The sequence below is a fragment of the Tenrec ecaudatus genome, chromosome 3 (genome assembly GCF_050624435.1).
Source record: "Tenrec ecaudatus isolate mTenEca1 chromosome 3, mTenEca1.hap1, whole genome shotgun sequence".
NCBI lineage: Eukaryota > Metazoa > Chordata > Mammalia > Afrosoricida > Tenrecidae > Tenrec > Tenrec ecaudatus.
The window spans coordinates 150,293,226-150,319,580 of NC_134532.1; the positions used below are offsets into that span (position 1 = coordinate 150,293,226).

General features: G+C 39.6%; 2 protein-coding genes across 2 annotated transcripts in view; both read right to left on the reverse strand.

The window, feature by feature from the left end:
• Positions 1-2,128: 2,128 nt before the first annotated feature.
• On the reverse strand, positions 2,129-9,864 carry EPGN (epithelial mitogen). Its single transcript, XM_075544924.1, has 5 exons — positions 9,822-9,864; positions 9,193-9,282; positions 7,226-7,346; positions 5,938-6,090; positions 2,129-2,198 (listed from the first exon to the last, which is right to left on the reverse strand). Exons 1-5 carry the CDS (start codon positions 9,862-9,864, stop codon positions 2,129-2,131), a joined length of 477 nt encoding a protein of 158 aa, XP_075401039.1.
• Positions 9,865-17,815: 7,951 nt separating this feature from the next.
• MTHFD2L (methylenetetrahydrofolate dehydrogenase (NADP+ dependent) 2 like) overlaps positions 17,816-26,355 on the reverse strand; it is a 145,433-nt gene continuing 136,893 nt past the window's right edge. Inside the window, exon 7 of the mRNA XM_075544206.1 lies at positions 17,816-19,371. Within this exon, the coding sequence (XP_075400321.1) occupies positions 19,259-19,371 (113 nt within the window). The 3' untranslated portion in view covers positions 17,816-19,258. The remainder of the gene's footprint in view (positions 19,372-26,355) is intronic.

Genomic DNA, 26,355 nt, shown 5'->3' on the forward strand with positions numbered 1-26,355 from the left:
TGTCATTTGGGAATTGTCAGTCTTTTTCGGGTGTTCGAATTTTAGTCACGCTGTGTTTACCAGTTGTAAGTATTTCTAGGCTGCATTCTACCCTTTTAGGCTATTACCTCTGAGATACTGGCATGGATTCCTTGCCCATCTCAGCAGGCTAAAGTCTGCCCACTGCCTCCTTCCATTGCCTTAGTTAAGCTTCGTTGCTTCCTCCTGGCCTCTCCCCAGCTTTCTTACATCTTTTTTAAATGCCCAGGAAGAGCGTAGCTTTCTAGGTGTGGTCCCTGTAGTCACTGGGAGGAACCTTCACCTACCCACTGCTTGGTATGATGTAACCTTTGCACAGTGAGTGAGGACAGGCGGAAAGTGCTGATGTGTGATGATACATTTCCATTAAATTCCGCTGAAGAAAAACAAGGCATCTGCATACCATCTATGCGAAGGAAAGCAGAGTGTCAAGTTTTGATTCAGCCATGGAGAGTCATAGTATGATACATGAAAGTCTTGTTACCAGATTCTGAACGTAAAAAACGAGAAGTTCCATCCTCTTTTAACCAGTCTCATGATCAAAACAGTGTTGCTTGTCTCAGCACAAGGAAAAGAAAGTTCTTTGGTTTAGGTAGAATCCAAATAAAGGCAATAGAAGAAACTATCATTCTTTGACTTCTTTTTAAATTTTCTTTATAAACAATTCTTAAATTATAATTTTATAAGGCAAATAGTGAAATATGCACCTAAAGTAATATGTACTGGTATATTTTCAGGTTAGAGGTGGAAGTAGGAGTGAGGATTAGTGTTTGAGAAGAATCTCCTCTTCGGGGTTTGGACTCTTTTCTCTATTCTCCCACTGCCAAATTAAAAAAAATTGTAAATAATGAAACCAAAGCTCAAGGAACTTAAGGGATCTACAAAGAACTACTTGAATTATGTGACAGAAATAAATTATTTCCACCATATCTCTATTTTCTTTATACAGATAGAAATCCTATTGTCAAGTATTTGTAAATGATAAAGAAAATTTCCACTTGAAATGTGACCTGGTGAATAATTCTCATGTTCAGTTTTTTGGTTTCTATTTCAGCCAATTGTAGAGTTTTATTCATTCAGAGAATTCTATTACTTTGGCTCAAATGGAGAGTCACAAGTTCATTTCACTGATGATAGCAAATGCTGGTGAACAAAAGCACTGGGGTCTAAGGCATCCAATTACAAATGGTATATACTCCATTCAGAAATGGTTGTCTACGCTGAGCCCCATAGGCAGATAGCTCTGGTTTCTTTAAAGTGTCTTTAGCTTACTCCATATTTCACAGATGAAGGCTGAGCAGGCTTGTGGCAGGCAGAGTGTGATTAGTGTTGACCAGGGATCTTGGATTTTCGGCTCTTCTCCACCATTGGCTCCACTCTAGCTGCCAGAATACTGACTTCATCACACGCTTTGACGTCACACTCTTCTAGACACCGAAACAACAGCAGGGACGGGACTATTTCTTTAGTTTGAGTAGATTTAGAGAAATCAAAACCTATGGATGTAAAGTTGGCTCTAACCCAGAGACCCAACAGGACAGATGAAAGCTGCCTCACAGGCTGCAGAGACCACAGATCTTTATAGAAGCAGACAGCCAGTCGTTCTTCCGTACAGTGGCCGGGGGGTTGATCCGCGGTCCTTTAGGAGCCATTATTACCAAGCGCCCTAGACTTAGAGAAGCCTCATCTAAATGGTCTAACCCCTTGTAGCAAGCACAGGAAGGAGCCGAACAACACTTCTTTGGCTTGCTCCAAGGTTGCTCATCATTCCCATGAAAATGTTCATCTGTCATGGCTAGAAGCCTAAATCCAGTCTTCCCAAAGTGAGACGGTGAGTATAATCATCACACAACCACCACAAACCTAGAGAAGGACCGTGAACTTGACTTCTGTCACCGTAGCTTGTTCCATTGACTGCCATGGCACCCGAAGTAGTGCAAAGTTGAAAGACCAACACTGAATTTTTTCCCTCTCATTTCATTGTGATCCCAACTTCTTTTTCCTCGCCCACCTCTAGGCAGCTTGGGAGGTTCTGTTATGTCATCTGAAGATTTCTGCTTTGGATCCACTGACTTTTACAAATGTTTTCATGAAATTTCTTATAAGGGCCTCACAGCGGTCTTCTTCTGGAACAGACACTAGGAGGTGATTTCAATTTTGATGATTTCAATTTTAGACACCTGAAAGAGAGTATTGAATTCCATATGAATGTGACTGTTGTTTATATAGATTATGGTAGATTATATAAATGTGCTGGTGTAGCATTTACTTTTGGTACTCCACCAACACCCCCTTATCCTTCAGTAGACCCATCCCTCAGTAGTTGTTTGTGTGCAAAGGCTTACAGTACTATCCCACTCCACAGAACTCCCCTAACCAGTGAGTATCTTGCCAGCAGCTTCCAGGATTGCAAGGTCCTCGAGTCCCTGAGTAGCACAGATAGTTGAGCATTTGACTACTGACCAAAAGGTTGGTGGTTCAAATCTACTCTGAGGCCTTTTGGAGGAAGGCCTAAGTGATCTTCTTCCAAAAGACCACATCTTAACCAGTCATCTATTGAACACAGTTCTACTCTGCAACACATGGGGTCAGGCACCATCAACAGGGATTGTCGTGAGGGGGCACTGGTTTGGATTTTGGTTTGTGCCCTCCAACCCTATCAAAGGATCCTTTGGCCAATGACTGAGAGATATTGGGTGCTCACACTAAGACCTCTTGCCTCATTGGGATAAGCTTGCGATGCCAGTCACATTCTAGATCTTCTAGTGGAATCAGCTCTTTGCTTACTTTCTTTCTCTTATCTCTTTTCTTACATCCTAACAAGTTTCATGCTACAGCCTACCATTTACCGATCACCTGTCTCTCAGGCTCTGCTTCCAAGAAATCTGACCTCAACCAGCTAGCTTATTAGTATTAAAAGGTCTTATTTCTTATTTTATTTTCCTTATTTCTTGGTGCCATAGTCTCCAACATGGGTAATCTATATTTGACTCATTTAGAGATTTAATTGTTAAGCAAAACAATTTCCTATAGGCAATCTTGGTCATTTAAAAAATGACAATCTAGTTAATAGAGTTATGGTTAGTGACAAGTCATTTCTGTCTCCTAGTGATCCTAGGAGACAATGGAATGAAACACTGTTTGATCAGCTTCAAAATAAGTGTTGCCGCCTCTACATCGATCCACAGCATTGCGGGCCTTCTTTTGCTGACCCTCTCATTCACCAAGCTTGATATGCTCCCCATCATGGGCTGGTCCCTCCTGATAACATGTCCAAAGTATATGCACAAAGTCTCACATTCTCTCTTCTAAGAAGTAGTTTGGCTGTATGTCTTTCAGGATAGTTCTGTTTATTTGTCTGGCAGCCCATGCTGTGCTAATTCAAATGCATCAATTAGCTTCAGTTTTCTTAAAGCATGGTCCAACTTTTATACACATATGTGGCAACTGACAACACCTTGACTGTGTCGGGTGCACCTGAGACCTCTGAGTAACAGCTTTGCTTTTTGATATTTCAAAGTGTTCTTTTTCAGCAGATTTGTCCAAAGTAGTACATTTTTTGATTTCCATAGGCATTGATTGTGGATCCACATAAGATGAAATATTTGACAACTTCAGTATTTTCTCTACTAATCATAATGTCATCTACTGGTCCAAATGTGAGAATTTTTGTTTCCATTGGTTTGGGGTATAATATGTACTGAAGACTTTAGTGCTCTCCCTTTGTCAGTAAGGGCTTCAGGTCCTGTTCACTTTCAGCACACGTTTATCACTCATCGTTAACGAGGTCTTCTATAATCTTGATGCCACGTTCTTCTTCACATATACCAACTTCCTCAAATATCTCCTCAGCTTGGAGAGTAAATAAGTGTGGGGAAAGGATCCAACCCTGCTGTACGCCTTCATGCCCTTCAACCACAGGATATACCCTTGGCCTATTCTAATGGCTTTCTCTTGGTCTATGTACAGGTTCCACATGAGCACAAGCATTTGGAATTACAATTATCCACAGTATTACCCATATTGGTTATGGACCATGCCGTCTAATACCTTCTCACGGCCAATAAAACACAGGGAAACTTCTGTTTTTCTCTGCATTCAGCCAAAACTTTTCAGCATTGATGTCCCTGTTTCATGAGTTCTTGTGACTCCAGCTGGACTTTTTGACAGTCCCCTGTGGTTGTATTGCTGTAACCATTTTTAAGTTGTCTTCAGTGAAATTTTACTGAGCAAAATTGATTGTTGAGTTAATTCCAAATTTATAGTCACCCTAAAGCAGAGTAGAGCTGCCCCTTTGGGTTTCTGAGACTTTAAATCTTTACAGGAACAGACAGTCTCATCTTTCTCCCTCCAAGTGAGTGGTGGGTTTGAATCACTGACCTCATAGTTAGCAGTTCATTGCATACGCCACTACCCATTAGGGCTCATTTTAATTGGGTATAATTGAATGGACATTTTTCAACAATTCCTACTTCCTGTTGGACCTGCATTTCCCCATTTCTTTGGAATCAGAAAATGTAAGAATCTGTGGATCTTTTCTAGTTAGTCTCCTTAATTCCCTGGCACAGACAAATGACCACCTCAAACTCTATATCCATTTGTTGAAACATTTCAACTTATATATCATCAATTCCAGGAGTCTTCCCCCCGCCCCACCCATGCTTTCAGTGCAGCCCGGATTTCCTCCCTCAATACCGTCCATTCTTTATCACATGCGACCTCGATCAGTGGCTGAACACTGACCAATTCTTTTGAATACAGTGACTGTGTACTCTTTGCATTGTTTTTATGCTTCCTGCATAATTTAATATTTTACCTGTAAAATCCTTCAACTCAAGGTTGATTTTTTTCTTCTTTTCTTTCAGCTTGAGAAAATGCTGAGTCTTTAATTCAGGTCTTCCATTTCAAGGTTTTTGTATTTTTTATTTTAATATTTCCTTTTATCTTCTTCATTTCTTCCATTCACTTTAGCTACTCTAGTTCAAGGGTAAGTTTCAAAATCTTTCCTGACAGCTGTTTTGGTCTTTTCTTTCTTTCCTGTTTTTTTTTAACAACTTTTTGCTTTCTTAATACAGTTAATAAAGAATGGTAGGGGAAATGAATTTGTTCTTTCTCATTAATTTACATATCGTTATTTCTTGACTTTTCCCTAGTTACATGCGTTAAGGAAAAATCCCACTGTAGAAAAGACAAAAGTAAGTATTAATCTGTAAGTGATTTATATCTGTCAGTAGATCAAGTTTATCTTTTTTCGGTTTTAACAGGAAAAATGTATCTCCTGAAGATACTTCAATTGTTGCTTGGAAAAGAAAGTGGCCCATGCTTTTTACACATTCCTATTCACTTGATACTTATATCTTGAGTTGTTAATTCAACAAAACTTTGCTGAATATCTACTGTGTACCTTGTTGCTGCTGTTGTTGTTGCTGCGTGCTGTCCAGTCAACACTGACTCACAGGGAACTTACATGACAGAGTGGCACATTCTCAGAGAGTTTTCCCAGGTTGCAAATTTGAGGGGAGCAGAACCCCAGGTGTTTTCTTCCTGCAGAGCTTCTGGTGGGTTCAAACACCCGACCTTCTGGTTAGCAATTAGGTACTGAGTATGTGATGAAGAGTCAGGTGAAAGTAGTCCCTTTCCCATGGGCACACTGTCCTCTTCACCGAGAGTCTGAGGCAGGCAGAGATGAGGATGAAGGGAACTTGCACAGTGAAGCTATCTGAACCAATGGAAGTCATATTGTTACCAGTTCTCCACATTGAAGAGAACAGGCATCAAAACAAGACAAATATGCAAGCTTTATATCATATTTTCAATAAAAATCCACACAGGCCAATGCCTGACACTTTGTAGAGGCTTAGTAAATGTTTGTTAAATGAATGAGTGCTAGATAAACTTCATATCTTATGTTTTTCATACCTTTTTCTTGTGTAGCAATACAACATAGCAAGAAAACTACTTAATAGTAATCCAACACCAATTCCAACTGCAATGTATTTTTCATAAGAGTCCACCGTGTATGACGTTAAAGTCAGGTGTTCACACCTTTCTCCAGTATAGCCAGTAAAACACCTTGAAAAAAGAGGAAGAAAATGAGGCATAACTTTAAAATCCATGACAATGGAAGTACAATAAAATGCCCAGTTTCAAAGAATGAAAACAATTTTGATCAAAAGTAAGTAATTTGCATAGGACAGCCAAATACCAAATGAAAGTCAATCTGTTAGAGGAATGGAGTAGCTATTGTTTTACAGTAAATCCTTCATTGAACTCTCGTATTAACATGTCTCTGATTAGTCGATGGCAAAGGTAGTATGGGTTCATGTGTGTGCATGAAAATGGTCTCGGAAATCCTTAGCCTCCTCTTTCATAGGAGGGTCTGAGCGAACAGAAAAGTTGGTAGTTTGAATTCACTCAGAGGCACTCAGATGGAGAGTCTGTTTTCTGATTCTGAAAACTGGTCGCTGGGAGCCCTACACAGTTTTCTGACTCTCCGACGGTCAGGATGATTTGGAATCAACTCACAAGCAGCTGGCTAATTTTGCTCCAGAACTTTAAATTCCCCTAAGTGTTCTTGCCACAATCCATTTTATTTCATTCTACAAACAATCCCGTGAAAACTTTTGATCTAAGTCAGGAAATTGAGACATAGGAGAGTGTGGTGCCCACAGCCCCGAAACAAGACAGAAGTTCTAATCCCCCGGGGAATTCGAATCCCGGCAATGTCAGAGCAAGTTGAATATATTATGATTTTACCGGTGGGATAAAAAATGAATACACAAACATAACACTTGCTCCTGTCTACGAAGGTGAATTTGTCTTGATATTTTAAATATTCAGTATGACAAGGGGTGTACCTGAGTGTATTGTTTAAATGAGAATTCCAATTCAGTACTCCTGGGGTGGAGCTCTGCTAAGCCCCCAGGTTTCAGATGTGGGAACCAGACCAAACACCACATCCAGTTCACTGCCATTCAATCGATGCCAACTCATAGTGACCCTATCATACAGGATATAACTGCCTCAGGGCCTTTCAGAGACTGTAACTTCATAGGAGGAGAGAGCCTGGTCGTTCTTCTGAGGAACAGCTGGTGGCTTTGAACTGCTGATCTTGTAAATTGCAGCCCAGCATGTCACCACTACTCCACCAAGAGGCATAAGCTCACTTTCTCCTATCTTTATAACCCAAGCAATTCTTTAGAGTTACCTGCAGATGGCTTTCTCCAGCTCAAGGTGGAATGCACACACCCCATTGATACAATAACTCTTGTGGTCTTCTAGGCAAAAGGGTGACAACTTCAAGGCTACGGCTTCTTCTGTATGGTCAGCTAGAAAAGGGAGATCCAATAGTCACAGAGAAAGTAGTCACATTGCATGGCCAATTCTTTAAAAATAATGTTTTTTAGTAAATCATTTTATTTGGGCTATGACAACTCATCTAACAACGCACACATACATTTCATCAAGCAAATTTGTACAAATATTGACAGGGCGAATCCTTAACATTCATGTAACGATAACTTCTTTTTGAAGAATTTCCTTTGTATGTTCTCTCTTTGAACTAATGTCCCCTGACACGTTTTAATCACAGGGACCGATCTCCTACCATCCAGACATATCATTAATGAAGCAGAGGGTGGACTTGCATCTAGGACGTCTTCACTTATTAGAAGCTGCATCATAAGGTACAGAAAGACAAGTTTGCCAAAAGGTGGCAGCATTGATGCTGGTCTCCAGAGGCCATTGTGAACAATACTTTCCAAATGTTCCCAGAATGCTAATCTAAATGATTTCGCACAATCTTTCCGCCACCATCAGCCCCACTTTACCGTGGAGAATTCAGAATTTAGGAAATTCTAGATTTACATTTGTGAGATAAAGAACTTAATTTCTCTTCCTTTCTCAGTGAAGGGAAGGATGAGGATGTCTTCCTTCTTTTGCACTGCCCCAAGCTCCAAACAAAACCCGTTGCCATGGAGCCGCTTCTGTCCCATAGAACCTTCGAGAGGGATTCTGAGGCTGTACATCCTTACAGGAGCTTAGTGACTTTCTGTCTACCAAAGGGTAGTTGGTGGGTTCAAACGGCTGATCTTGTAGTTAGTAGTCTAAATTGTAACCCACTAAGCCATCCATGGCCCTTCAAATGGAATTCTTTCCCTTAAATGACTTCAAAAGAATTATTATGGTCTGGGCAGAAGATCAGAAACAACATATCGCTCGAGCATGACAGTTAAAATTATTTTAAGACCCTAATAAATTTTGTTTGTAAATTGATAGATAATGGGAAGATAAAACAAAAGAGTGGATGACACATTTCCTAAGTGACTCTTTTGAAAATTGAAATGTGTTTGTGAAATGAAATTGCCTCATTTACTTAAATATTACTACCCTTCATAGTCAGAGACATATTTGGCTTGATCTTTTTTATACGCCTGACTACATCGGTGGCATATGCGGTCAGCTTGCATGAGATTCATAACTATGTAAGACACAGGTCTTGGCAGGTAACACGCTTTCTGAGTTCACCTGCAAGAGTTCAAACAGGTTTGAAAATGTGCTGATGCTCTCAACAGCAGCCAAGTGTCATTGTAATAATAATTATAAAATAGAAAAGAAAACATATCAGCAGCAACAAAAAAATTGGGTTACAGGTGGTTAGGAAATATAACATGTTAAAAGAAAAAGCCTTTTTCCTTCCTTGTTCCCCAAAGAAACACAAACATACACACACCAGAATTAAGTATCTCCAATGATGGTGAAAAGTGAATTAATGCTTCATTCTGTATCTATAATTTCTTTGGTTGAAAACAGGCAACCACAAACCACAGTATGATGTGACTCATCAAGAAGGTGAACAGGGATCGATCTGCTTTGGAGCAGGTCTGGGTCTCTGGGAACCAGGTAGGGATCAAGTGTGGACCTTTTCACATCAGGACAGGAACTGAGGACGGACACTGTTTTCCCCACAGTCTACTTTCCTTCTGTTTAAAAATGCAATTCTTTGATCACTCTTTATCTATCATTCCCATTGAACAGCATCCTCCGAAAAGAGTGGACCATCTGATGTAAACTTCTATACTTAAATTTTGATAAGATTGCTGTTGTTGAACTCTAGAATTCACACAAAGGAAAAAAAATCAAATCACATGAAGGACAAAGACGCAAAGAACATACCTTCTGTTGCGTTCACGGTTTCATTCCTTTGCTGGACGGTGACTGGTGGTGTGACAGGGACGGTGGCCTCTTCAGTAAGTGCTACCATTGCTGTCGCCAAACAAGGAGAGGAAGTCACTGCTGGCGCACAAGCCTCCTTACTGCACAAGCCACGGGCCCAAGGTACTCTTTTTCTATACGCTCCCATTCTTGTACTATTGCTAACTCATTCACATTGGAAAATGGACTAGGGCAATCTGTTGCTTCTCATTCATAAAAATTCTATTGACATCTAAAAGAACTACAGAATTACATTAAAAAAGAAGAAGAAACACACAAGTCTTGAACAGAAATTGAACCCATTTACATACATTCAATCACCAGGACACTCTCCCGGACTGGTTCAATGCATTAACTGCTCTTCAATTGCAGAAGGAGAATATTTCAGAGAGCCCAGAGATGTCAAACATTCTCAGGAGAAGAACGTATATTGCATAAGAAACCGAGTGAGTGCAGAGAGTCCCTGCTCTGATCTTTGTCATGAAGACAAATCTTAGGAGGAAACTTCTCTCTGTTTCAGAGACAATAAATCCTTTTCTCATTGTACATTGACTCAAAGGTAACAAAACAAGACAGAGGCAATTACTTACCATTGAATAAAAGGCAGACAGAGAGGGAGACTCCGAAAGCCATTTCCTGCAGTTGCTTAACAGCGCCTGTCTCCTATCCTTCTAGACTGACGGGTGGCAGGTTTTTATTGCACTCTCGAGTCTTTCTTGCATTTATATTTCATGAAGCGTCATCTGGCAGTTCTTACCAATCAAAAAAATATGTACATCTGGCAGTGGCAGTGAAGAGCCTCCAGGCGCTCACGCACTGTTTAGGATACCTGTGTTATCTAGCAATGTGATCGAGTTTTCTTTTGAGACACTGGTTTCCTGTTACCTGTGGGCATAACCATGTATGTAAAAGTATTTAAAATAACAGAAAGAATCAGGAAAAGCCCCATTAATGTGACCAAAACTATACCAGCCCCAAAGATATCTACATAGGCTTCCAGCAAAGGTGAATTTTGATATTTGTAGAGAAGAGTTTAACCTGGTAATTAAGGAATCTCACCAGAAACTGGATTCAGTTCCACTAACTCATTCCACACTTTGAGGTCCATTGCAAATTAAGTTTGTAATTCAGTTGCAGCAAAAAACAATAGAACTTGCATAAAAACAAAGAAGTTGTAGATTTCATTTCTCTTTTTGCTTATCTTATTATTACATATTATGTAAATATAATTAAATTTAATAGCATTTATTTTATGTCATGCCATTTCATCTTTTTTGGCAGGAAATAGTATATGCTACCAAGTTCAGGAAACAATAATGCTTAAGTGGTACTTAGTAATTAGAAAGAATCTGTAAAAGAGAAAACTAGATATATACATGTGTATATGTGTACATGTGTGCATGTGTGTGTGTGTATGGGAGTACCCCCCACCCCCAACAGAAAAAAGCTCTGCTGGGCGGAGCTTCTGCAGTATGCATTTCCCCACTAGGCAAGCATCCAGAAACTCACTGAGTTAGTGCACCCAGTGGCATTGCCTGGGAAGGTTTTTTTGGGAGTCAGAGTGAATTTTATCATAAAAGCAGTTTTACTCAAACCTCATGTTTTGTGATGGCTGATTTAAGAGAACAGAACATGGCTGCGAAATATTTTCTACTTGGGAAAAATGCTGCCGAAATTATTGTGATGTTGAACACAGCTTAACAAGCCAGTGCTATGGGGAAAAGTCAAGTGTAAGAGTGGTTTTTTTCTATTCAAAAAAGGTGAAATGCCGATTGATGACATACCTCATTATGGACATCATCAAGTTTCAAACAGATGAAAAGATCAACTCATTGTGCATCAGGTCAGATTATTGATCAAGCTTTCTATTTAAAGGCTCTGTAAAGATTGTGTAACAGTGTGTGAGAAAAAACAAGAGGCCTGATTTTTGGCAGACAGGGGACTGGTCTTGCCAACATGACAATGCACCTCCTCAGTCAGCCCTCTCAGTGCACCAGTTTGGGCAAAAAACAGCACGCCTCTCTTGACCCATGCACTTTAATCAGCTGACCTCGCTCTGTACACTTCTTTTTGTTTTCATGAGTGAAGGGGGACATGAAAAGACAGTGATTTGACAAAGTAGGAGAGTTGAAGAAAAACACAAGGGAGGTGCTGTCAGTTATCCAAACAGATGAGTTTGAAAAGAAGGCTGATGGTGCCCGGCTGCTGAGAGATATAGCTTCTGGGGACTTAAAAGCAAACAAGCGGCCATCTAGCCCAGAAGCAACAAAGCCCACACGGAAGCAGCACACCAACATAGGTGACCGTGAAGGGCAGAGGAGACCAGGTCTCAAACAATAAAGGCGGGGTGGTGGTGAGAATCACATCACCGTGAATGAGGGGGAGTGCGTGATGGGGACCCAATGCCCATCTGTAGACAGCTGGACATCCCTTCCAGAGGGGTAGTGGGGAGGAGATGAGTTACTCAGGGTTGAAGTGTAGCAACAATGAAACTCAATTTTTTCCTCTAGTTCCTGAACGCTTCCTCCCCTCCCAATTATCATGACCCCAATTCTACCTTGCGGACCTGGTTATACCAGAGGATGTACAGCTGTGCAGTAGGGATCTGGAAACACAGGGAATCTAGGACAGACGGACCCCTCAACACCCGCGGTAGGAGTGGCGACACCAGGATGGAAGGGGGTGTAGAAAGGGAGAACCGATCTTGGGGATCTATGTGTAACCTCCTCTCTGGGAGATGGGCAATGGGGAGGTGGGTGAGGGGAGATGCCAGGGAGTGTGAGAAAAGATATAAGTGAGGGGAGATGCCAGGGAGTGTGAGAAAAGATATAATAATTATTTATAAACTGTCAAGGGACCAGGGGGAAGGGGGGATCGGGGAGGGAGGGGGAGGGGGAAAAAGGGAAACCGAGCTGATTCCAGGAACCCAAGCAGAAGGTGAATTATGAGAATGACGAGTGCAACGAATGTATAAGGGTGCTTTGCTCAATTGATGTATGTACAGATTGTGATAAGAGCTGTATGAGCCCCAATAAAAAGATTTATTAATTAAAAAAAAAGATGCACAAAGCCCTCCATATAAAAAAGATAATTAAATCATAGGGTAAAAAAAAAAGAAAGAAAACTGTTTCCAAGACGGGAATCCTAGTTTTCACAAATGTATTAGTGATCATGGAGAGTAGTTTGAAGATGATGAGGCTGCTTTGTAAATTTTTTTTTTAATTCTGGTTTTTGGTGTGTATATATATATATATATATATATGGTCTATGATTAATCCATGTATATTTCATATATACATAAAATTTAGGTTTGGTACATCTAGTGTTCAGAACTTTTAAAAGTAGCCTAGCATTCAAATACTTTTTCTCAAAATTAATCTAGTTATAATTATTAAAGTGTCATTCTAGAGATCAAAAAAATATAATTATTGCTCTTACTTTTTGCTTCTATTAAATTTGTTTGCCACAAAAATTTATAAATAATTAAAAATGTGTCCTCTGAAGTGTCATGCCTTTCTATCGGGAATCTCAATTGCTCATATTTCCTCCACCTTGAAAATATGTTCAAGATAGGTTATCATTTGCATCATGTCCATCCAGCAAATTAGATTTACCAGAAAGGATCCCTTTCACTATTCATGTCTGAATTTGGCTTTAGAAATCACACAAGAATGAGCCTGTTTAGCTCATTATAACTTGGGCAATCTTCTACCACAGAGTCATCATTTTAATGGTAAAAAAAAAGTACTTGGCTCACTTTAAGTGTATCTACATTGTGTATTTCTACTGGTAAGCATGGTAAACTTTTTAACCTTAAGGCAGTTTATGGATTATATTTTTCTCAGGCTAAGCTATTAATCTAATAACCACTTTAGCACCATTGGTGAAAAGTTACAAATGTATCAACTATAAGAACTAAACAAGCCATCACAATTCCTTTTGCAACTTCTGAAGGGAGATGCTCGGACTTGCACTTGATATTATTTCTAAGGCTAGATGGAAATGGCAGTATGATAATCATCTTGTAATAACTATTAACTGATGCTTACATAGTGCTTTGAATTTTACAAAGGATTTTTATGCATGTTGTCTCCATTCAATATTCTTAGCCCAAACAAATTCAATGTCTAACATAAAAAATGATCAATAAATCTATCTTGAGCAAACAAATAAATAGATACCACGCCTTCATTTCATTCCCATATGGAAAGTAAGGTGTGGTTGAGGGGGCGGGTGCCAATGAAGGAAGTGACTTGTCAAAGGGAAACAGCCCCAAACAAGCCCTGGAATCCTAACGTCTGGATTCAAAGCATATGCTCTTGCCATTCCTCTGGCAGGAAAGGGTATTCTGATTTCAGAAGAGGTCTCTTAATTATCTCCAAAAATTATGTTTGCAATAGATGGCCTTTATCTGAAAAATCTAAATATCAAATGAATTCTAGATTTGACACACATCTAGACTGAGAAAAATAGCAAACCATTGTTAACCAGTTTTTTTCTTCTCTATGTGCCACATGATGTTTGTCATCATAAATGTCATACTTGGGTTTGGGATGCAAAAAAACAGCTTATTTACTCATATATTGTTGTTAGGTGCCAGATAGTTGGCTCAGCTGATAGCAGTCCCATGGAAAATGCAATGAAAAATTGTCTGCCCCCACATTTTTGTTGTGTTTGAGCCCACTATTACAACCAGTGTGTCCATCCATCTTGGCGAGGGTCTTCCTCTTGTCAGCGGCCATTCCACCTCAGCATGGATTTTGTCCTATTCCAGGGGCTGGTATCGCCTGAGAACATGTCCAAAGCCTCATTATCCTTGCTTCCAAGGTGTATTCTGGCTGCACTTCTTCTGTTCATCTAAGGTATATATTAATGTGGTAGTGAGGGGATAGTTTCTGGATAATATTATTAAAATCAATAATAGAGAAGATTTGATTGAAGCTACAGTCATCAAGGAAATTCACACGATTACTTCTGGATTATTAGAAACTGTCAGTTCTTACCAAAAAAACACACCAAAAACCCAACACCAACAAAAAAGTAGAATTCACTTCCATTGAGTCAATATCAACTCAGTGACTCAAAAGGTCAGGGTAAAACTTGCCCCCAATGAGTTTCCAAGATTGTAACTCTGTACAGGACTAGAAAGCCAAATCTTTCTTCCAAGGAGCGGCTGGTGGTTTTGAACTGCTTCCCTTTTGGTTAACAGCTCAACATGTAACTACCACACTGCAAGTTTTACCAGGAATTTTCCATTTTTTGACAATGAGGAGAGTTGAGCTGTAACCCAGTAAGCCACCCAGACCTGGAGCCAAAAGCAAACTCACTGCCTTTGAGTCAATGCTGACTCATAGCAAACTCCTGAAGGTTTCTGAGACTGGAGCTATTTATGAGACTAAAAAGCCCAGTCTTTCCCCTTGGAGCTCTCAGTGGTTTTGATCTGCTGACTCTGCAGATCAAAGCCCAATATGTAACCGTAACCACTACATCACCAAGAGTCTTATAGCAGACCCCCCAAAAAAGAGCCTACATTGTTTTTAATTATTCATTTTCTTTTTTGCTGTCCAATGACTCAAATTCTTCACACTTAAATTATATGCTTGTCTTCTCCACCTTTCCTTCTTCAACAACTCCCTATAATCATTGTATGTAATCATACTTCTAGTCTCACTACTCAACTGAAACCGTTCCCTCAAAGGTCACCAAAAGTCTTAAGACCAGAGCCAGCAATTTTTTTTCTGTTTCTTTGACACTTTTTTAAACATATGTCACTGTGAATAGAAACATCTTACTATTCTCTACTGGTTAATTTTTCCCTTAGTAGTGATTTCAGATACTGGAATCTCAATGGCTCATTTCCATTGCACCTAACCCTTCTCTAGCCAATTACCATCATGTTAAAATTTCTCAGAAAGTATGGCACATTTTGTAATCTCCTTATTTTTAACCTGGATTATAGATATTTTCCTTCTCTGTTAAATCAAGCCAGGTATATAAATCTACATCTGACTCTAGTTAAACATGTCAATCCCAGAAAACAGGTCAATACACCCACATGCTACTTTTCTTTAGAACTTCTGTGGATGAATCCCACTTAACTCTTTACACAGGAACAACTGCACCAGCTGCAAAGGAAGAAGAGGGAAGAAAAGGAGGCAGTCTGGTATCTTCCCTTCTTCAGTCATCTCATCAAGAGACCTTCCTCTTGGTTCTGAAGAATCTGGAGAGTTGGGTATTGATTTTCATTTAACAGTTACTCAGCTCCGGAGAAACATTAAGACAGGCCCATGTGAGAAAGGGCCGATGAGGTTTATGAGTAATCTGGCACTTCACTATAGCCTGCCCTGTTATTTTTTTCTCTCTCTCTAGTAATAAACATCTTAATTGCTTTTTCCTCTATTTCCTCTTCTCTTTTCCCTTCCTTTATTTTCGTTCCTTCTTTCACTTATTTACGACCCCCTCCCTTTTGATTTTCCTTTGTTTTACCAATATGCATGCATGGCTGGACATTGTATACAAAGTGGTCATCTGTCCACTGCTTAGCTGCTCTCTCTAAATTCATTCTAAAATTCTCATGGCTTCAGTTTCCTTTCATTCATTCATAAACTATTGAATGCCTATTACAGTCACGATGTTGGGCTGGGTGTAATGAATAATGTTTGCAGGATGACTCATTCTGCCCGCAAGGAACTTCGGGGAAGGGAAAGTGCACATAGCTGCAGTGCTAGGGAGGGACGGCTAATGCCATAAATGTGTGCATAAATTGCTGTGAGACGTTGGGGTGGGGCTCCGACAGTCACAGCATTTTTCATGGTCAAGTTTCCTTTGAAGGGAACCTTCGATAATGAGTAGGATTTAGACACGCAGTGATAAGTGAAAGAATTCTAGATCAGAGGACATTGAGATGCGGTAAAGAAGTGCCATGAAAAGGTTGCCAGCGCTCACATAATTTCAGCAGACTCGGGTTTGGATTTTATTTGTATCTTTACAGGTACTATCCATTCGACCGAGGCTGAGGCTTTTACTGATCCTGAGGGTCAATTTCCTTATCTACCAAATGGAGATTGTCAGTAAGAGGCAAAGGCCAAAAAGGAAAAAGAAAGATTTTAGCATATGATGGATGTGCAGATGGTTAGTCTACTCTTAGCTGCAACTTGAAACAGTTTTCCATCCACTCAGAGGTGCTTCAGACAAAAGGCCCGAAGCCCCAATTAAATGATTGATAAAAAATAAATAATACTTTTTTAAAAACCACCAACTAGCCATTGAACCCTAGTGAGCTCATCTGTGCTCTGACACACATGGGTTGCATGAGTCAGAATTGACTTGATGGCAACTGGTTTACCAGTTTTAGGTGTTCAATTCATGATAGCTGCTATCTTGAACAAGTATAGGAAGACAGAGGGTGTGGGCTGCGGTCAATAAATGGGTCAGGAATTTAGTTGTTGGTATATGCTTATGAGTCCGAAATTTACATCACCAGCCATGAATTCTTATCTTCTCCCAAGGTATTACTTCAGAGCTCTTACTTCTATGTCATCATAAACTCAACAAGTCGTAAATCAAACGTATCTCTTCTCCAAAATCACTACTGTTACAGTTTCTCCAGTCTCATCAATGTCACATTTTCAAACCTCGAACTATAATGTGAACATCTTACTAAACACATTCTAAATGCTTCCTGATTCATTTGGGCCCTCCCTATTCTGTTTTCATGTATTTGTTGTTGTTGTTAGTTGCCGTCATGTACGTTCTGGCTCATAGCAACTACATACAATAGAATGCAGCACTGCCTGGTCCTGTGCCATCCGCACAACTGGGTCTTCCTTTTCCACTACCCTCACCACTTTAACCAGCATGACGTCCTTCTCCAGGGACTGGTCTCTCCTGACAACATGTGCAAAGCACCTAAGGTGAATTCTTCTGACTCCACTGATTCCAAGACAGCTTTGTTTGTTCTTTTGGCAGTCCGAGTCACTTTCCGCATTCTTCGCCAGTACCCTATTCAAATGTATCTATTCTTCTTCAGTCTTCCTTATTCAATGTCCACCTTTCACATGCATTGGAGGCGGTTGGGCCACCACAGTATAAAGGTGGTGGATTTTCATGTATTTAATAAACTATATAAGTCATCATTCTCCAATACTCACTAGCCATTTAGTCTGACCGCAACGCCTGCTTTTATACATATGCATACTAAGTTTGCTCTTACCTTCATATTTTAAAATTATTATTCAGACTCCATTAATTCTTCAGGACCCTCTTTTCAAGATGCAGAAATAAAGTTAACAAATATCTGAAGAAGGAAACAGCTATCTAATGAAACAGAAAACAGCTATTCCTTTATAAACTTTTATTTTATTTATTTAATTTTAATAAGTAAATCATTTATTGGGGGCTTGTACAACTCTTACCACAATCCACACATACTTTCATTGTGTTAAACACTTTTGTACATTTGTTTCCATCATCATTCTCAAAACATTTGCTTTCTACTTGATCCCTTGGTATCAGCTCCTCATTTTCCCCTCCCCCCGTACCTCTGTGCCCCTTAATAATTTATAAATTATTTTTATTTTGTCATATCTTACACCATCCGATATCTACTTCACCCACTTCTCCACTCTCTGTCCCCCAGGGAGAAGGCTATATGTATGTAGATCATTATATAACCTTATCTGTTCCCCATTCTCCCTCACCTTCCCTCCACCCTCCCAGTATCGCCACTCTCAGCACTGGTCCTGAAGGGATCATCCAACCTGGATTCCCTGTGTTTCCAGTTCCCATCTGTACCAGTGCACATCCTCTGGTTCAGCTGGATTTGTAGAGTAGAATTGGGATCATGATAGTGGCAGGGAGGAAGCATTCAAAAACTAAAGGAAAATTGTATGGTAAACTATTTTTATTATGGGAGTAAAATAATATTAACTGAAAATATCAGGTCGATTTTCACACAAATCATCAAGAGTACACACTGATAAAGACAGATGCATGGTGTAAGAACCATTGTTGCCACAGAGTTATACAGGGATTGGGGTACAAAAATGTTAATTAAATGGCTACAAAAACTGCAAAATTAGTCTTCAGCTGACTTTCACATGTATTTCCCAATTTAAAATTGGGTTTAAAAACATTCCATCTGCCCTGGGTACCAAATGCCATGCACCAAAAAGAAAAGTTGTAGGCAACCAAGGTGGAGATTTTGAATTGTATCCTCAGGCTTAGTCTTGAAATTACTCTTACAGTTCTTAATTTTTAAATAAGTAATTCCTATACTTTAATGATGGCTTAGTTCACACGGTCGCTTTCTGCTATTAGCAGGAAAACACAATTGCAGTTTTTGTTGTGTTGCAGTATTTATTTATTTAGTTAGTTATGGACTTCCTATTATTTTTCCTCAATCAATCTACTCAGTGAATATCAAAATATTTTTTTCAAAAAGAATGACATGCTTCCTCTGCTCTCATGAAAGCAAGTCATCAGTCCCATTGGACATAATCCTTACCTTTCCAGGTAGCATTGTTTTCCTCGGAGAGTTTCCTTTCCTGGGATAAAGTGTCATTTCTATCAGGATGTATGAGATCAAGATTTTACTTTTAATAATCTACCTTTCTTTTTTCAAGTAAGCTTTTTAAAACCACATGACATATAACATAAAATGTATTAAAGTTGAGTGTGCTTCGGGCAAATCAGAAGCTTATTTTACATGGGTGCCAATTTGGCTGACAAGACATTTGTTGAAAACAAACTTTGTGACTCTGTGTGTCAAAAAATATTCAGAAATTATGATGAGCCCCTTATTGTTTTAACATTGCACACAACTATTAGTCTCCAAATAATAAATGTTACCCAAATTTTCATTGAAAAACGTTTGTTTTATCCTAAAATGAAAAATACACAGTGACTTCTTCCATGAAAAAAATAAATATAATGTAGATAATAAATAACTTTGTAGCAAAATAGAAAGGTTTCTCTCCTTCATCCAATAAATAAATAGCATGACTTCAGTTCCATTACTTCATGTGTTCTAGTAAATGCTTTTAGTAGCTGCCAGGAGGGTGTTCTTCAGCAGCATCGCAACTGTCATCGGCCCCACACCTCCTGGAACTGGAGTGATAATGCCAGCCTTCTTCCTAACAGCTGGTGGAGGAGACAGAAAACAACCCGGGTGTTTACATTTAGCGGAGCAGTCGTACTTGAAAGCACACTGAAGATACTGGATTATTAGGCATTCTACATGTAATTCCAAGAATCCCCATTCCTTCTTAGAACTAAGGAGGCTATGCACACATAGAGACACAGTTACTTAAACACTTCCACCGATTACAGCTAAGGAGGCTGGAACACAGTGAGTCAGGACTATGAGTTTTCAAACTCCACGAAGCTCAGTTAGTTTTACATTATGAAAAGCTTTAACCAGTGAGTGAGCCAATCATCCATAATTCCAGTTAGCTGCTTCTAAAGTGCATATTGTAGACAGGCCATAGACTACAGATAGTTAAGCACAAGTCATGCTTTAAATGGAAATATTCCTGCTATGAATAGCATCATTTTCGTGTGGATGAACATCCCATGTCAAATCAAATACAAACAGCGAACTATGAGAACGTAGATACTGCTGTTGGCTGCCATGGGCCAGCCCTGACTCAGAGCAACCGGCTCTCTGTCCAATAGAATGAAGCGATAGAGGCTCTGAGCACTTGTTACTCCGCGAACGCGTGAGGACGGCTCTGAAAGTATCGCTCCTGGAGCTCCAGCTCATGTGTGTACGGGCTTATCTGAAAATGTGTTCCGACATTCAGCCATCCACCTGGCTTCGTGTCATCAGGGCCCCTCCAGAAAAGGTTCAAGCCAGCCAGTGGCGTCCAGGGATTCAGTCAGGCCGAGTGAGTCACATGCCAGCCGAGAAGTCGGCACAGAAGGTCGTAGTGGCTTGTGTCCCTCTTAATCCTACAGAGGTAATTTTATCGATATTTCCCCTAAGGGCACAGGGGATTCGCAAAGGCTTACAATAAAGATGCCTCAAGAAAATGAAGAGAAGAATGGGTAAGAAAAAAGACCAGGAACATTGTGCCCAGATTATTTTTATATCAAAACCTTGTACTTACTCATTCTTTGAGCTTATCAAGAACAGTTATGTAGGCATTTAATTGGGAAACCTTACACTGACAGCTCTGATATATATTTCCCATTCAGACACTTTTTATCCCCATAACGCAAAGACCATTTAAAGGAACACTGTCTGAGTCCCTTGGGAATGAAAAGCTGCCATTTTGATGTGGTGTAAATCCAAGAGCACAGAATTCACTCGGGGAAAGGCTAGAGGGACAGAAAGACTGCCTTTGGAATTGTATAGCCCTACATAAAGGCTTGTATTAAAACAAGCAGCCATTGCTGTAAGCTGTCAGTTAAACCACCTGGAAGGAGCCTATCGGCTCATGTGATATAAGGATCATAAATAATCAAATCCAAGATGAGAAGAAGGGATTGCATGAGAGTTTAAATCCTGAGCACTCCGTTTTCAAAAGGCAAGGACGAGAGTGAAATTCCAGAATCCATTTGTAGAGTTCCCCACCTGGATTATTAAACCTCCACTGTATTCCCTCAGACCCTTGACCATGGATGTGACTTGTCTTACCCTCAGTCGAGTGCACTGGACAGTATGTTACAGCAAACATTGAACACACGCTCCTTGCCATAACGTCAATTCTGACTCTTAGCAACCTCATAGGGTGGAGTTGCACTGTCCCTTGGCATTTTTGAGGCTGTAAATCTTTTCAGGAGTGGGGTAGGGGGCTTGTCTCTCTCCTGTGGAGCAGCTGGTGGGTTTGAGATGCAGCCCTTGTGGCTCGTGGCTCAATGCATGGTCCACTGGACCACATGGGCACCAATGCAGATACAGATAGGCTAAAATTTAACATTTTAGCATTTGTTTTTACTTTTGACTTATTTTCAGTTTGTTCTAGTTTTTCTTATTGGATTTCTTTTGGATTTCAGCTTTTCTGTGTTTTATTGGATTGTAAATGGTTTTTTGGAGTATGATTTTCTCTCTGTGAAATCCAAGATATATAACTCTCTAGAGATGGTAACTAGATTAAGTTGCTTAAGGTTACAACAGGGGAAGCTGGAGGAAAATGGGGCGCTAATAATGAGTACAAGAATGAAGAAAATGTTCTAAAATTAATTATGGTGATGACTGCCAAACTCTTTTTAATACATTTAAGCCATGGAATTGGATGGTATATTAATTGTATGTCAATAAACCTATTTTTTTAAAGTGTATAGACCTAGATGGAAGATATGCCAAGAAAGAGGATATTCATATTTTCATATTTTAAATATAAACACAATATGTAAATATTATATAGTATATAAATATTCATTTAAAAGGTATCTACTCTCTCTTTTATTTGATTTTCATGGATTGAATGTCTGCAAATGAAATAGAAATTTATCTGTGGCTGAATAAATTTAATGTGTTCTTTGTTTACAGAGGCCGTGGTTATAGAAATAATTTATCATGAAAAGTGGGGGATTATCATTGACAAACGAGGGTAGGGATTGATGTCAATGCACAAAGGAAATGTCTAATGATTTTACATAACTACTTCAGGACTGTCCCAAGCAATGTGTTTATGAACTACCAGAGGTGACTAAAATTATGCATGTGAGAAAGAGTTCATTTCAATTCATGTTTGATGCTATGAAAAACGCCTCCCTCAATCACTTCTGTAAGAGAGTAAATTAGCAAGCATTACATCACCAGCATGTACTTTCATTGGCTGTGTTTTTCCCTGAGGGCAGAGAAGGTGTTGCACCTGCTTATAGATGATGCTTTTAAGATTAATCCTATTATGTGTGGGGAGAGATTCAACCTGCTCCACTGAAGAACATTTTAGAAGCATTTTAACCTTTAAAAACTTATTTACAGTGTATAATCAATTGAGGGTGGTATGTATGTGCTATAAGCAAATTTCAAAATTTTGTAGTATGAGACTCTTGTTCAAGTTATTCAATTTTAATTGATATCAGCACTTTCGTCGGAGACTAATTAACATGTATGGCAAAATCAAAGATTAAATGTCATGAAGTCCACATGATTTAAGAGTTGCTGAAACTATTTGACAGGGGAGGCTAATAAAACAATCATCACAGGCTATTTATTGTCTGTGTGGCCTTTGCTCTGAGGAAGGAGATATAGACAGCAATGACTAGGCCATTATCAGATAGGATTGTGGAAATAAGAACATTTTTGAGAAAAAGAAAAAACAAACAAACAACAAAACATGACACCTGTTTCAATGACCTTTCTTTCAGGTGTCCTGAACTACAGCTTGCGGGCCACAATGCGGCCCGCGGAGGACATTTATCTGGCCCACAGGATGTTTTTGCTTTGTTTGTTTTACTTCAAAATAAGATATGTACAGTGTGCATAGGAATTTTTTGTAGTTTTTTTTTAAACTATAGTCTGGTCTGAGGAACAGTGAACTGTTTAAGAAGTTTGAGGCCCCTACTTTAAACTTTAGCACCTCTGAGGTGAATTTTATAAGCTTCCTTTGGGAAGTCTGTTAAAGAAAATCAGTACTGTTACAAAGCACGTACGTTAGATGCATATAAGACTTGCCTTTGGGTATCATATTCTCCTGTCTGGCAGGCCCTTCCCCCACTTGTCACCTGATAAATATGTATTTTTGCTTTTACAGATCTATCATAAATGTCATTTCCTTTGTGGAGTCTGAGAAATCCCATACTGAGAAAATTGTTAATTCACTGTTCCATAAAACTTAGTTAAACACTTTTCAATTTACAATCAAAGAGTATATTGTAATCTCCTGAGAAATGAACACTTCCTTCCACCCATGAGTCTAGTCGACGCCACTGCTGAGAATCACGGTTTAAAGTGAGTGATGTGTTTAATGGTGGTTGGGGTGGAGGGGAGTTATACATAGGTGAGGGCTTCAAAATTTAATGGTTCAAAAGTTCACCCATTTTTTGAAGCCCCCTTGTATAAAAAGAATGAAAAAGTGTGTAACATAGTTGAGATTCATATCTTCAATGAGAGATTTGGAGATGCATTCAAAAAATAAAAACTAAACATGATCATCTTTGCCTCCAAGAAGCTCCCAGTATCTGAGGCAAATTACCACTATTCGGTATCAAGTGTATTCTAGTTCTGAATTATTTGTAAGCATGTTTGTTATGAGAAAAGACTTAATTTTGCAATTGTCCTTCAACATTTGAAGAGGTGGTATAACTGTAGGATAAATGTTAGATCACTAACCCCAAGGTGAGAAGTTCAAATCCACTAGGGGCTCTGAGGAAGAAAGATGAGGCTATCCTGCTCCTGTAAAGATTTACAGCCTTGGGAAAAATTACTATGAGTTGGAATCAAGTAGATGACAGTGGGTTTGGGTTGGTTTTGTTTTTATTTGAAAGAGGGAGCAGATATAGTTTGGTTTCTTTGAAGGCAGATTAGTGCCAAGTAAACTGGATTATAAGGAATTATAAGGAAGCAGATGTTTGTTTAGTAAACTCAAAGATATTCTAGCAGTTGAAACTATTGGACAGCACAGTAACATCCTTTTGCATATCATGTGTTATCTATGCAATGGCAGTAGAAACATTCAATTAAGGGTTAAATTCACTAATGAGCTGCTAGAAACAAGGTTTAGCAGCAGTTTGAAGCCACCAGTCCCTTTGAAGGAGAAAGATAAGGCTTTCCACTTCTGTAAACCTTGATGGCCTTGGAAAGCCACAGGAGCAATTCTACTCTGTCCCATAGGGTGTCCGTGAGTCGGAATTGACTCCCTGAGTTGCTGCATAGCCAACGCAAACCCACTGTCATGGAGTAGATCTGACTCATAGCGACCTTTTATAGTGTTTCCAAGGAGCTAGCCTCTTACTTCTCCTGAGGAACCAAATTTAGTGGCTTCCAGTGTCAATAACTTAGTATTTTTTCAAATTTCTATAGATTGGCTGGCGCCTCATTTGGGGGGCTGGGAGAGTCTGGCTCTCCATCATAGGTTGAACAGCACCTCTCGCCACAGCTATATCTGCCTGGAATCTGAGAATGCGACTTTATTGTGAATGAGGGTCTCTGCGAGCGTCATTAGGGTAGTACTTTCAAGAGGAGGTTATCTTGGCTTGAGTGGTTCCTAAACTCAAGGACCGATATCCTTAGCAGGGACGAGAGATCTCACAGGTGCTGATAGTGCCATGGAGTCTGTTCTGACCCACAGCAACCCTGTGGACCACAAAACCAGAGACTGCTCGGTTCCTCATACCCTCAGAATTGTTCTTAGATTTCAGCCTACAGTTTCAGCCACTGTGTTGATGCATCTCTCCCAAGGCTTTCTTTTTATATTTTTTATTAAAAGATCATTTTATTGGGGTCTCTTATAATAATCCATAATTAAGTGTATCAAGCATATTTGTACATATGTTGCCATCATTATATTCGAAACATCTACTTCCATTAAGGACTTGGTATCAGCTCCTCTCCCCCCTCTTTTTGACCTCTTGATAAATTATAAATTTATTATTTTCATATCTTACACAACCTCTGTCTCCCATCCCCCCTGGTTTCTGTTGTTCATCCCCCTGGGTGGGGGTGTGTATAGTTATGTCGATCATTGTGATGGTTCCCTCTTCCACCCCTCCTCTCTCCACCTTTCCACTATCTTCCAGGTATCCCTACTCCCATTCCTGTTCTAGGATTCCATACAGCCAGTCGTGAATTCTTATCTTTTATCTGTACCTGTGCACATGCTCTGGTCTAACCCACAGTGAAAGACAGGACTGGGGGTCATGATAGTGAGGGGTGAGGAAACCTCAAGGAATCAGAGGAATAATGTGTGTTTCATCAGTGGTACACTGTGCCCTGGTTGACTCATTCCTCCCTTGTGACCCTATACTGAGGGGATATCCCATTGTCTCCAGATGGGTGTGGAGTCTCTGCTCTGAGCCCCTTGTTCTCAACAATATATTTTAGTTTGTTCCTTTTTTGGGGTCTTCTGATGTCTGTTACCTGATCCTGTCGACACCTTATAATCACACAGGCTGGCTGCTTGTTTACCTTCTAGCCTTTAAGACACTATATCTTTTGAAAGCTGGATATTATCCACTTTCTTCACCACATTTGCTTATGCACTCATTTTCTCTTCAGTGATTGTGCTGGGAGGGTGAGCATCACAGAATGCCAAGCTGTTAGAACAAAGTGTTGTTGCATTGAGGGAGGGCATGATCAGAGGCCCAAAGTCCATCCATATTTATATATTTATATACTGCCATATAAATATATGTACATAGGCCAATACCTCTATTTTATGAATTAATGTATTTACATATGTACACACCCAGGCTTATACCTCTATCTAGAGCTTTGCTTCCTAGATCTTTCCTCTGTTTCCTTTTACCTTCCTCCTGCCCCATTAACATGCTTGCCCTTCGTCCGCCTCTTAGTAATTCCTCTCAACTAGATCGCTGTTCCCCCAACACCCTCAGTATCAATACATCCTCCTCATTGTTAATTTTAATTCTCTACTTATTTCCCTGTCTAGGGCATTGTTTACTCATCACTCCCTTCCCCTGCCTCCTTCTTTCCCAAGGCCCTTCGGAACCATCAGTCCCATTGCTTTCTCTCAGCCTTCCTCTTTTTCACTGCTTCTCTATTTTACCATGCATGACGTCCTTCTCCAGGGACTGGTTTCTCCTGACAACATGTTCAAAGTAAATGAAGATGAAGTCTCATCATCCTTGCTTCTTAGGAGACATTCTGGCTGTACTTCTTTCAAGACAATAGTTTCAGTATTCTTTACCAGCACTATAATTCAAATGCATCCATTCTTCTTTAGTCTTATTTTTTGAATATCCAACTTTCACATGCATGTGAGGCAATGAAAAGCACCATGGCTTAAGAAAATTCTGGCCAGTAGAATCCAGCATCATATCAAAAAAATATTTCATCATGGCCAAGTGGGATTCATTCCAGAGATGGTTCAACATTTGAAAAACAATCGATGTACTCTACCACAAAGCAAGGCAAAGAGTAAAACCACATTATCATATCAGTAGTTTCAGAAAAGGCATTTGATAATATCCAACACTCGCTTTTGATCAAAACAC

Excerpts from the sequence above, each read along its gene's own strand:
- EPGN (XM_075544924.1), bottom strand. The coding sequence starts at position 9,864 with ATGGCTTTCGGAGTCTCCCTCTCTGTCTGCCTTTTATTCAATG. Across the intron at positions 7,347-9,192 it reads AACCGTGAACGCAACAGAAG|CTGACCATACAGAAGAAGCC; the intron begins GTATGTTCTTTG and ends TCCCTTTTCTAG. Across the intron at positions 6,091-7,225 it reads CTGGAGAAAGCCATCTGCAG|GTGTTTTACTGGCTATACTG; the intron begins GTAACTCTAAAG and ends TCTTTTTTCAAG.